This window comes from Muntiacus reevesi, chromosome 2 (assembly GCF_963930625.1).
Source record: "Muntiacus reevesi chromosome 2, mMunRee1.1, whole genome shotgun sequence".
NCBI classification, from domain to species: Eukaryota; Metazoa; Chordata; class Mammalia; order Artiodactyla; family Cervidae; genus Muntiacus; species Muntiacus reevesi.
This window is the reverse complement of record NC_089250.1, coordinates 36,836,320-36,849,024: the sequence shown is the minus strand read 5'-3', so window position 1 is coordinate 36,849,024 and position 12,705 is coordinate 36,836,320. Positions and strand designations below refer to the sequence as shown.

Below are 12,705 nucleotides of genomic sequence, written 5' to 3'. Positions count from 1 at the left end.
GGCCACTGAGATCGTACACCTATTACACTGGTGAGCCAGACAAGCTACAGTGCTGACGGTGGTGGTAAGATTTCCTGTGTTCATGCTTTTAGACCTCTCCTCCCCATCTGGTAACTAGAGGACCTTTTGATTTGCACCAGCTTCATTTACATCCCTGGAAAATCTTGCTAAAAGTCAACACATCTTTCCCGAAAGGATTTACAGCATCTGGGCTTTAAGAGACTCAGAGCTCACCTCTGTCATAAACCTGGCTCCTCCTTTTACATAATGGGTCCTCCCTTGAGTCCCCAGGCCTGACTTATTTAAATGCATTCTCTTCTCTTCTATGAAAGAAATGGAGGGGGAGAGCTGTCCCGGGTTTGTTGGCACGATATCACCTATCTGAAGGACAGAAATGAAGACCTTGGAGTCACAAACAGGACAGAGGTGTAGGTGGGAGCACTGTATTTGGGGCACAGAATAGAAAAGGTTGCTTCCATGGGAATGAAAAGAATCACGAACAGTGAGCGAAGCTTCAGATCTAGACGTGGGCGCGGCTGGTGTGGGGGAGGGTCACTGCTAGGCGCCTGGAGGGGGCGGCGGGGACGGGGGAGGGGGCCGGGCCCTAGTCCTTGCCAAGGATGCTCTTCAGGCTTCTCTGCACGGCCTCGCCCAGCTCTTCCTCCAGCTCCTCCTTCTTGGACATGGCCAGCTTGGACTGGTAATCCCGCACCACCTGGTCAATGTAGGGGGCACTCTGCGTGCCGTGCAGCATCAGCGTCCACTCCTTCAGCACCCCCTTCTGGGGCGCGCTCCCCACGAAGCCCAGCTCCAGGGTCCAGGTGCCCCGGGCGTCCTCCCCCCAGGTGTGGGTGGTCATGAAAGGCCACTTGTCGAAGCCCACCTTGGCGTCGTCGTCCCGGGGGCGCCTACTCAGCAGGATGGACTTGGTGCCCATGGGGGACGTCATGTTGATGTTCAGGTCCCCTCTCCTGGTCGCGTTGACCGTGACAACGGCTTGGACGTGCTCCAGGTAGCGGACAAAGTTTTCCTTCCCCTCGCATGCGTCAGTCGTGAGTGTCAGCACCAGCTTGCCAGTGGTCGGAATTTTCCTGAGGGCAGAGTGGCGAGGAGACACAGTGAGGGGTGGGGACACTATCCCTGGGTTTTTGTTGTTTTTTTTTTTTTTTAAATTTTTGGCTGCATCCCGGGGCATGTGGGACCTTAGCTCCCCAGCCAAGGATGGAACCCACACCCCCTGCATTGGAAGTCGGAGTCTTGATCACTGGACTGCTTGGGGATTCCTAGGGGTTTTGAAGGCTGCTTTGGCGGCAGGGAGAGCAGGGACTCTGGGGTTATTATACCAGCTGTGTGACCCTGGGAAAGTCACCTGCAGTCTCTGATCTGTTTGGATGGGGGATGCAGCCGATGCATTTGAGCCCCTTCCTACTTCTCCCAGGTCTCTGCTGGGTTCTCTTGCAGCCTAGGACCCTGTGGACCCTGATGGCAAAATGTTAGGGATTTGATCCAGAAGGGAAAACCCTAACCAATGATTGACAGGAGGAGGTGAGTCAATACAGCCTGTGTTCCTCACTGCTGGTGGGGACAACTCAGTGGCCCCAGTGGGGTTGAGCCTAGTTGCCCAGGGCAGCGAGGTGCCAGTCAGCGGTTCCTCGGTGTCTTCTCTATTAGGTTGCTCTCTCTCCTTGTCTACATTACCTCCTTCTCACCTGTGTTTCCTGAGATCATCTCTCAAAGAAAAAAACAAAAACGAAAACTACTGTCATCACCTAAGTCCCACCAGGGCAACTGAGAGTGTCTTTCTTTTACAGCACTAAGTACTTTGATAAAGAGAAATCATTGAGAAAGTGACTGCTATGACTATCGTAACAACGTGACTGCAGCTCAGAAGGGACTGATCATGGCCACACCTGACCGGTATGCGGTTGAGCAAACCCTCCACTCTCTACTGAGCTGCTTCTGCTATTCAGGTCAAGTGTTAAAGTTGATTTCCAAATTCACTTAAAATCCAGAATTTGTCACGACCTTCAGGGGCTTCCTTGGTGGCTCAGATAATAAAACATCTGCCTGCAACACGGGAGACCCGGGTTTAATCCCTGGGTGGAAAAGATCCTTTGAAGAAGGGAATGGCAACCCACTCCAGTATTCTTGTCTGGAGAATCCCCATGGACAGAGGAACCTGGCGGGCTACAGTCCATGGGGTTGCAAAGAGTCCGACACCACTGAGCGACTAACACTTTGCTCGAGGAGCTGAGTGGGCAGGGGAGGGTGGGGGCTGAGCCGGACACGGTGCTCTGGGAACACGCTGGCGGGGGGCAGGCCAGGCTTCCTCTGCTCACTGACTTGGATGGTCCAGCGTGGATGCCTCCCAGTCAGTTCTATTTTTCCCTTTTATTTCAGTCAAGCACCCTTCATGGATTCTCCTGATAAAGTCTCTTTAGAAAACTGTTTTTTGAGTTGACTGCTTCTCTGGGAAGATCAGTGCTGAGGAGACAGTGCTGAGATCAGTGCTGAGATCAGTGCTGACAGTCGCCACTCAGCGGCTCCCAGCCCGTTTCCATGCAGCCCAGCGTAGACGTGGCGGCTGCCGGGGGGTCATGGAGCCCTGCGGCCTGCCCTGGAGAAGCTTGATTCCTGGCAGTAAGGGCTGCTTCTGCCAGAGGCCCAGCCAGCCTGGGCGCTGCCCTTGGAGCCTCCCTGCCCAGCCTCTGAGCTCTTCCCGCATGGCATCTGCCCCAGACCTTGCTCATCAGCACCTGAGATCAAGTTCAGGTGGGGGATGGGCGAGGGGGCAGAGGGCGCCCAGGAGACCAGAGCCCTTCCAGCAAGGCCCAGCCTCCCCCACCCCAAATTTTCCTGGCTGGTCTGACCGCCCTATTGCCTATCACCAGGGTTTAGATGCCTTCCTCGTGCTCAGGTGAAGCTGCCTGAATAGTCATTCATTCATGCATTCCACAAACATTGATCCCATGACTGCTAAATTCCAGGCGTTGTTCTAGGCCCTGAAGACACACCAGCAAATGGGACAGGCTAGATTCCTGTCCTCGGGAAACCCAACTGAGTTCATGCTGAAAGTACTCTCGCAGGAGGGGATATATACACATAGTTATGACTGACTTGGGGCTTCCCTGGTGGCTCAGATGGTAAAGAACCTGCCTGCAATGCAGGAAATGTGGGTTTGATTCCTTGGTGAAGGGAATGGCAACCCACTCCAGTATTCTTGCCTGGAGAATCCCCATGGACAGAGGAGCCTGGCAGGCAATAGTCCATGGGCTCTCAAAGCGTCTGACATGACTGAACGACTAACACTTTCACTTTTCATGACTGACTTGCCTTGTTGTATGGCAGAAACCTACACAACATTGTACAGGATATATTCTCCAATTAAATAAATTTTTTAAAAAAGAGCTCTCAAGTTTCCTTTCATTAAAACAATGCTTCTGAGACCACCCACAAAACTCAGTCTTCTGGACCTTATCCAAAATCTCAGAAATCAGAACCTCTGAGGAGTGGGGCCTTGAGAGATGTATTTTACCACACAAAACAACACATTTCTATATACTTTCTTTTTCTATTATTTGGGCACACTGTGTGGCTTGTGGGGTCTTAGTTCCCTAACTGGTGATCAAAACTGGGTTCCCTGCAGCGGAAGCGCCAAGTTCTAACCACTGGATCACCAGAGAAGTCCCTTTTTTTTTACTAAGAAATTTCTATATGTTTTAAAGTTTAAAATTGCTGTCATAGTATACGTGTACATGTGTATTTCTCTGCGAATAAAACTGTCTCAACAGAAGATCATTTGGGAAAGGTAAATTCTTGATGAATTTGTATAAAACCCTGTAAGAAATATATAGGCAAGAACATCTACATACATAGTGAGATGAATTTAACCTGATCAACTAAAACATAATAAAAGACTTTTCCAGATTAAAAAAAAATAATATTGCTAACACTGGGTAAGCTCCCAGCTGGTTGTGAGCCTCTGAGACCCTCACACTTCAGGGCCTCAGATTCCTTAACTAACATGAGGGCATCAAACTGCCTATTTCCAGTGTTGCCTCTGGCTCCAAATTCCAGCAAGTATCTGAATTAGGACAGAGTGCTCAGTGCACTTGGAACTGGGAGGGAAACGGTCATTCATCCTGGCATACGTTCTCCATCTCCCTCCCCCCTCCCCGCAAAAGCACAGAGCGTGAGAATCAACAGAAACCCAGTCTTCCTGTCCAGGGCCATTGCGGAGAACAAGGTCTGATGTCAACATAAACCACGACTAAGCCGAGCCCCGGTGCTCATTCTCCTCAATACTGCGGTTGTACCACCTTTCTGCTAATTGGGAACGTAAGCCAAGACGCAGCTAACTACATCCTGCTCTCGTCACCCTGCCCACGGCCCCCACCTGCTGTGGCCCAGAGCCTGCAAAGGCACAGATGCTATAGGGCTTCCCCTTAGCAAAGTCCCTCTTTGTGAATCTCTCCCTCTTGGCAATAAAGGATGGACGTTCCAGGCCCCAAGACTCTGGAGACTGGATATTCTGAAACTGCCCAATGCTACAGCTCTGCCTGGAAGCTGATTGTCCCTGAATCAAACCCAGTGCATTTCGGGAGGACACAGAGAGGGCATCTGACACGGTCGCCAGCGCGGTGGCAGCGTCTCCGGGGTATTTTCTGCGAGTAGCGGCAGAGCTTGCTGCCCCCACTTACTCTGGGTCCTGCACGGAGCCGCCCACGCAGTGGAACCTCTCGGGCACCGTCTTCCAGTCTTTGGCCATCTTCACCATGGCACCTGCGTCTAGGACCCCGTAGCCAAAGAGGTGATTAAACTCCAGGCCGACCCCATTCCTCCGCCACTGATGGACCTCGTCGTGAAGCTGGTTCCGCTTGGAGGTGAGCACAGTCAGATGCTGCATGTCTCTCCAGGTCAGACCCAGGCTGTGGACCGGAGGCAGGGAATTCAAGGACAAGGGCATGGGACAGGGGTGAAAGGAAGGAAAAAGAGAAACAATGACTAAGATAGCACCTAGACCTCCAGTAAGATTTTGGAACAACTATGAACCCCCAAGTCAAGGGAGGATTATCCATGCATTATTTATAGCATAGGTATAGTTGTACATTAATTAAAAGTCTTGCCTTTCTTACTTAAATATATTTCAAATGCAAAAACTGACACACACTGGGATGGCTAAAATGAAAAAGGCTGACAATAGCAAGTGTTGACAAAGATGAGGGACAACTGAGTATTTTGCAGATGGCAGTATAAATTATTGCAAATATTTTGGAAAACAGTTTGACTCTATCTTTTAATGTTGCCCATGTGCTTAAGCTGTGACCCTGAAGTTCCACTTCTAGGCATGTAGCCAACAAAAAATGTGTGTATATATTTACCAGATGTACATGTACTGGAAATGTCCATAAGCCCAAACTATGAAGTCCCCAAATGCCTATCCATAGTAAAGTGAATAAGCCAACTGAAATGTATTTATTAGACATGGAACACTGCACTGCAGTGAGAATGAGCTACAGCTACTCAGAATAACTGGGATGAAGAGAATGCTGACACAAAGAAGTCAGACACAGAGGAGAACAAACGATATGATTGCAGTCACTTGAAGAAGAAAGACAGGCACAACGAGTGCGTGCTGTCAGAAGTCAGGTGAGTGGTGGGCCTCTCACAGGTGGTGTCTGGAAGGGACATGGGGCTTCTGGCTGCTAGCTGAGCTTTGTCTCTGGGCCTGAGTGTTGGCCACTTGCAAGCACTCCATTTGGGAACACGGACTGTCAGTTCTTCAAGAGCAGAGACAACAGCCACAATGTCTGTCTCCCCAGGGCCCAGGATGGCCCTCCTCAGCACACACTTCATTCAGCAAATAAACAAGTAGTGTCTACTATTACTCAACGTCTGTGTTTTTTCAAAATGTCAGCCGTGACCCGTTTGTGGGCTGGAAGGTAGACTGACTGCATGGGCTGTGTATCTGGACTGCACAGTAAAATCATTTGCGGGACATTTAAGACCAAACTGCTCCAGCCACATCTCAGACTAAGTAAATCAGAATTTCTGGGAGGGGGACCCAGGCTTGAGAAATTGTTAACACTTCTCAGATCTTTCCAGGAGACAGCTGAGGTTGACAACCAGGTTCTTTATGAATGAAGGTGTCACGAGTGGAAGAGAACAGAAAAGAATGACAGTGTGACTGTAATATGAGGAAAGTGTGTGTGTGTGTGTGTGTGTGTGCGTGTGTGTTATGTGTTGGGTTGGAATGCAGAATGTATTTCTCACTGAGAGTCATGGTCAACAACGTTGGAAAAACTTTGCGCTACAGTTCTCCTCAGAATCAAATGATTCAAAGAACATCACTCATTTGATAAAATTTCATCACAGGCAGGTTTCATTGGTTCAAAGCTTTGAATCAGAGCCAGAAGACGCTAGTGATTCATACACTTGTGAAATGTAGACTTTCAGGTTTTAAGGAGAAAGTTTCAAGGAAAGTCAATGCTTATTTGAGAAATTTAAGAACATATTTAATTTGGACATATGGTCCCCTGGACACGTGGACTAGGTGAACAGCGTGAAATTTCCTGACATTGATTGTGGCTGAAAGCTCAGTGCTTTGGTGGAACAGGATTCTGAATTCATTTAACCCAAAAGTGTTGATAAATGAGGATCTGCTAACTTCAAGGTAATCAGAGGGCTGGCAGGTGGAGTAGCTCTCACCTTTGCAAGGGGTTCTGCCACAATAATGTGCTATTCTTCCTGAAGGACCCCCATTAGACCTTTCTCCGTGGATTTACTCTCATGGGGCACATGAGAGAGAAAGAATGTGTTAGAACAAGAATGTTCTCATTTCTAAACTAAATCAGAGCAAGGTCCATACTCCAGTGTCAGAATTTGTGACACCGGTTGAACAACCATTTGCTTATGCCTGAAAAGTAACACTGAGTCCCTCCTATTTTTGCATTCTGAGCAACATCTGAATTTACAGATGTGCATATATGCTAAGTTGCTTCAGTCGTGTCTGACTCTTTGTGACCACAGGCTCCTCTCCATGGGATTCTCCAGGCAAGAATACTGGAGTGGGTTGCCATGCCCTTCTCCAGGGGATCTTCCCAACCCAGGGATCAAACTCACATCTCTTATATTTCCTGCATTGGCAGGCAGGTTCTTTATCACTAGCACCACCTGGGAAGGCCTGATAGAAGACAGTGTGTTAGTGTTAGTAGTTCAGTTGTGTCCAACTCTTTGGGACCCCATGGACTGTAGCCTGCCAGGCTCCTCTGTCTTCGGAATTCTCCCGGCAAGGATACTGGAATGGGCTGGTATTCCCTTCTCCAGGAGGATCTTCCTGACCCAGGGATAGAACCCGGGTCTCCTGCATTACAGGCAGATTATTTACTGTCTGAGCCACCAGGGAAGCCCCACTGTGTAAAACAGGGATCTCACAACCTGCTTCAGGCTTTCATCCTACTATGGCAGCTCAAGGGTTGTAGGTGACACCTATTAACTAATACAAAATAAATGTACAGAACACCTACAGTATGGAAGTCACTGTGTTCAGTGTTATAGGCAAGGAATAGGTCATATTTTTAAATAGTTTGTATAAGAGTTGGAAAAGTAAGACAGATCTACGGAAAAGCACTGCACAGTGAAGTGATTCTATGAGCATCTATTGAGTGTGTATCATGTCCAGGCTCTGCACGAGTTCTGAGCAGGCTATGGAAAGGTCTCAGAGCCTAGAGTCTGGGGGGAAGACAGACAGACAGCTCAATATTTAAAAAGGGGTGGGGGGGGGGAGCTGAGCTCCCTCCCTGTCACGCCAAGGGAGCCAACAATGGGGCCCCGGAGTTGCACCAAGGAGAGCATCTCACACAACATGGACCAGCTTTGGGACCACATGGGGACCCGTGACAAACGTGGATTCCTGGTCTCAACCTCAAGTCTCCAGCATCAGACCTCACAGAGGCTGTGGGCCTGAGGACACACAGTTAGGACCACACCCAGGTGATGCTTCTACACACGGAGTTTGAGAACATGGGTCTGAGACGGTGGTTCACAGCCTCGGCTGCACGTGTGGACAGCGTGAACACAATGATGATGTCAGATAGGACCCAGAAATGTTGCTTCCATGGACCTGTCCATACATCTGCCAAAGGCTTGAAGGATCCAGAGGCGGGAGAAGGCAAGTATTACTCAGGTTAAAATCTTTAAGAAGCACAGGAGGTCAGGAGCCCCGAGTGTCAGGGAGGGAGAGCCAGGAACTGAGGCAGGAGAGAACCACACGTTAGGACACCGGAACGTTATCTGAGGAACAGATACGAAGGCAGAGGCGCTTGAGCTGAACTTTAGAAACATCATCCGGAGAAGGAATTAGGACATGTGGGATTGGAAGGCAGTAATATTTAACAGCAGTATGGAGGAATCTCTCAGACATAATGTTGAACCAAAGTGCCCATACTGATACTTAGGTGATGGTCTGTTTCCTGATTTGGGTGCTGGTTTCATGGATGTGTAAGGCTTCCCTGGTGGCTCAGATGGTAAAGAATCTGCCTGCAATGTAGGAGATATGGGTTCAATCCCCAGGTGGAGAAGATCCCCTGGAGAAGGGAAATGGCTACCCACTCCAGTATTCTTGCCTGGAGAATCCCACGGACAGAGGAGCCTAGTGGGCTACAGTCCATTGGGTCTCAAAGAGTTGGACATGGCTGAGTGACTGACACCAATACTACACGGATGTGTTAACTTCATAAGAAGTCTTTGAGCTGTCCCTAATGTGTGTGTGCACTTGTCTCTGTCTATTACACTTTGATGCGGCTTACATGACAAAATCATTCCTTGGAAGGTCACTTTTGGAAACACTGCTCTAGCCCAGAACGTGGGCTGCTTTAATGTGGATGGTTCTCCTGGGCCAGAAGTTTGCCTCCTTACGATCCCCTCAGAACCCTACAGTAAGTCTGGGGTCATGGAGAGAACCCCACAAATGGGAAGGTAGCTGTGTGTGTGTGTGTGTGTGCTAAGTCACTTCAGTCATGTCCAACTCTTTGCGACCCTGTGGACTGCAGCCCTCCAGACTCCTCTCTCCAAGGGATTCTCCAGGCAAGAATACTGGAGTGGGCTGCCATTTCCTTCTGCAGGGGATCTTCCTGAACTTGGGATCGAATCTGCATCTCTTAAATCTGCATTGGCAGGCGGGTTCTTTACCACTAGCGCCACCTAATCCCTACTAGAGATATCCTGTGAAACTTCTCTAATATTGGACTCCCTGGGAAATGTGAGCAATTATCTCTGGGGAAGCAAGAAGGTATTTTCAAGCATTTGGCAGAAAAACATTTTATGAGATTAAACAACAAGGTGATGACTGGTCAGGACAGAGGACTGGGTTCCCTTTGTCCCCTGGAGCCACAGAGATGGTCGTCCTCCCTATTTCATGGTCCTGATGGGCAGACATTTTAGACAGGATAATTTGTTTACTGCATTCAGGTTGTTTTGGAAAAGCTTTCCCGTTGGCCCTCCAAGTGGGAAACAGCCCTGACTGCTGCCACATATGTTCCCAAGTACTCCCAGATGCCTTGTCTGAACACAAAGAGAGGTGAGCTGCAGGAAGTGTTCACAAAGAGAGTCTTCTGGCCTCTTCCCTCTGGGCTCTCTGCCGGGGCTATTTCATGCTGATCAGAGGTTTTAACTCCTGCCTTTGTTGTTGTTCAGTCGCTCAGTGGTATCTGACTCTTTGCGACCCCATGGACTGCAGCACGTCAAGCTTCCCTATCCTTCACCATCTCTGGGAGTTTGCTCAAACTCTTGCCATTGAGTCTGTGATTCCATCTAGCCATCTCATCCTCTGTTGACCCCTTCTTCTGCCCTCAATCTTTTCCAGCATCAGGATCTTTTTCAATGAGTCAGCTCTTCGCATCAGGTGGCCAAAGTATTGGAGCTTCAGCTTCATCCTTCCAATGAATATTGGAGCCCTATTGCCCACTGAAAAGTCTTGGGCTTTACCACCCCAGGAAGGGCTTATGCAGCCCACTCCCTTGCCTTGATTTGGAATAAACTCTGAGGCAAGATTTACATTCCAGAACTCCCCCTGGAGTCAGGCTGAGGCCACAACCTTTGGAATCGCATCCTTGCTCAGATCCTTTCCCATCTCTGACCTGCTTCCTCTCTTTCCCAATGGTCTCTGCTGGGAGCCCATTCTTAATGAATCGCACCAAACTCTAATCTCAGGCTGTGTTTCCAACCCAGGTGGCTGGTGTCCCGAGAAATCTGAGGACTGGCTTCCAAGATGGGTTTGAACCACCAGGTATCATTTTTTTCTGCCTGTATATGGCAAGAGAGTGCTCAGTTGATGATCACTGCTCCAAAATGAAGCATGCCTAATCAGTGACTGCATTCTTTTCTGTAAGGAAAGCTGCAAGTGTAAAGAATGAGGAATAACTGTTGCGGAGCCCACAAATCTGTTGAAAGTTCCAGCAGCCTGCTCAAGCGCTTTGGTGGATCTAGATGTCACTTTGTTGACATATAGGATTCCTAGGTAGCTCAGTGGTAAAGAACTCAGCTGCCAGTGCAGGAGACATAAGAGATGTGGGTTTGATCCCTGGGTCGGGAAGATCCCCTGGAGGAGGAGGGCATGGCAACCCGCTCCAGTATTCTCTCCTGGAGAATCCCCTGGAGAGGAGACTGGTAGGCTAAGCTGTTGGCATATACATCTGGGCAAGTAACGTTTTGCTTGTCAGAATCCAGGGAGACTTTAAGACAAGTTCTGCCCTTTTCGATTTAAGGGGAGATAAGAAACTCCTTATTCCCTGTCCTCTGTGAGACTCTGTGGCAGGAGCAGCCTCCCTCTGCTTGCCTGCTCCCAACCAGAGTGAGTGAGGCCAACTCAGACTTTAGGACCCGACAGGCCCTGAGAAGAAGAGTTTCATTTTTAGGAAATGCACATAACATGTAAGTTTTTTTTTTTGTCTTGGTGCTTAATAGGAAGAGAGTGTCCATTTCTTCTTTCTTAAATTTTCCACCTGAGTTTTGTTAACAGAATCAAAGTTTGGCTTGGCCCAAAGACAGAAGTCATCCCCAATTTGGGGCCCAATTTGTAAAAGGAGGATAACGATGCCTTTTTCTGCTTGAAGGCATAGAGGTTGGACTAGATAATCTTTTGAAGCCTTTTCCTATTCTAGGAATCTGCTCTTACCTCCTTTGCAAGTCAGAAAATGCACTGAATCTGTGGAGAGTCAGGCAGGGCTGCCTGAAGATTGATGCTAGAAGCTCTGGTTGCCTAGCAACAGCCAACAGAGATGGGAACTCAACTTCCCTGCCCCAGGAGCTAGAATCCAACTTCTTACAAGTTTCTGGTTCTGTATTGGATAATTCCTTGCACAGTGGGCATCTGCACTTACACCCCATGGATGTTGCCTGAAGCCACAAGCTCATTGCTCAAACCAAAGGCCAGTCTCTGGTTTGCACTAAGACAGGGGAGCAGGTGGGCAGGGACCTCTGCTGGTGCTCAAATCCAAGGTGGGTCCAGCAGCAGTGATGTGTGGCTTCTCTGTGGGATGGTGAGAACAAAAAGAGGGTGGGCACCTCTCACTGGTAGCTGGAAGGCAGTAGCAAAGCCGATTTCTTGGACTATACTGTGTGACTTTGCCCGTATTGTCTCAGTATTAGAGTGAATTCACCATATAAGTTAACAAATCTGAAGTGAGAGCATCCTGTTTCCATGACATGTTCTGAAAACCATGCTAGATAACCAGCATGGCAATGATCTTCTTTCATTTAGCTGATTGGGAGTATTATTAGAGTGAAACAGCCATGAAATCCACAGATGAAAGAAAATATCTCTGTGCCCCCATGTGTGATTGGGTGTTGGACTCTTGTGCTCTCTAGGGATGTAATTTTGTGGGGTGTGTGTGTGTGTGTGTGTGTATGTGTGTGTGTGTGTATCATTAGCAACACACACCAGAGTTCATGGCCGTGACTTTTTACTGACTCTCACACCCACTTTTGCCTCCATGGACACTTGGTTTTGGGTTGGGAGACTTCTGTTAGTTCACCCTGCAGAGCTGGCCCTTGGTCCCGAGCTGGAAACATACTTAGCCTCCAAAGCCAGTGCGAACACTCCAGCTGCTTCGGGAGCCGCTGCAGATGTCCCAGAATGCCTCAGGGTGCAGTTGCCATATAAATCTGTGGTTGCCTGGAGGGGAAGAGAGTGAGGAATGAGTTAAGAAGCCCCACTGCTTTAAACCCAAAACAACACAGAGCAGAAGATCTTCTGTCTCTTTTACTTAAAGTCTGCCTTGTTCTGAAGATGATTTAGATGGAGGCAAGAATAAGCTTAGCACTCGTGTATTTATTTTGCCAGACATTTTAATCGGAGCTTCCTAGTGGCCTGTGCAAAAAGGGAAACACAATCAGTTACAGTCACAGTGTCCATAAGATGCAGACAAGTCAACTCTTTAGAGAGGCAACTCTGCAGCTATTCTAACAAAGAGATTTATTTTCTGGGTCCCAAAAGGAACATTATAGGTGAAAAGTGACAAGCCAATACCACCACCACCATAGTCAAGGCAATGGTGGAGTTTGTTACAATGAGATTGGCTCAGAAAGCTCAGGGCCACTTCATCAACAAATTCTTTTCCCTTCAGGAAAAAAGGGTGGCATTCCTAAAGAGGAAAAATGAAACAAGTTCAGCTAAAGTTTGCCTAGAGGGACAGCCATTAAAGAGAA

The 12,705-nt window shown here is 48.6% G+C and overlaps 1 protein-coding gene across 2 annotated transcripts in view; it reads right to left on the bottom strand.

The window, feature by feature from the left end:
* Window positions 1-604: 604 nt before the first annotated feature.
* PCSK2 (proprotein convertase subtilisin/kexin type 2) overlaps window positions 605-12,705 on the bottom strand; it is a 229,676-nt gene continuing 217,575 nt past the window's right edge. For both annotated transcript variants that reach the window (XM_065919585.1, XM_065919586.1), the window contains 3 exons: window positions 12,072-12,172; window positions 4,701-4,928; window positions 605-1,091 (listed from right to left, as the gene is read on the bottom strand). In XM_065919585.1, the coding sequence (XP_065775657.1) occupies window positions 605-1,091; window positions 4,701-4,928; window positions 12,072-12,172 (816 nt within the window). The remainder of the gene's footprint in view (window positions 1,092-4,700; window positions 4,929-12,071; window positions 12,173-12,705) is intronic.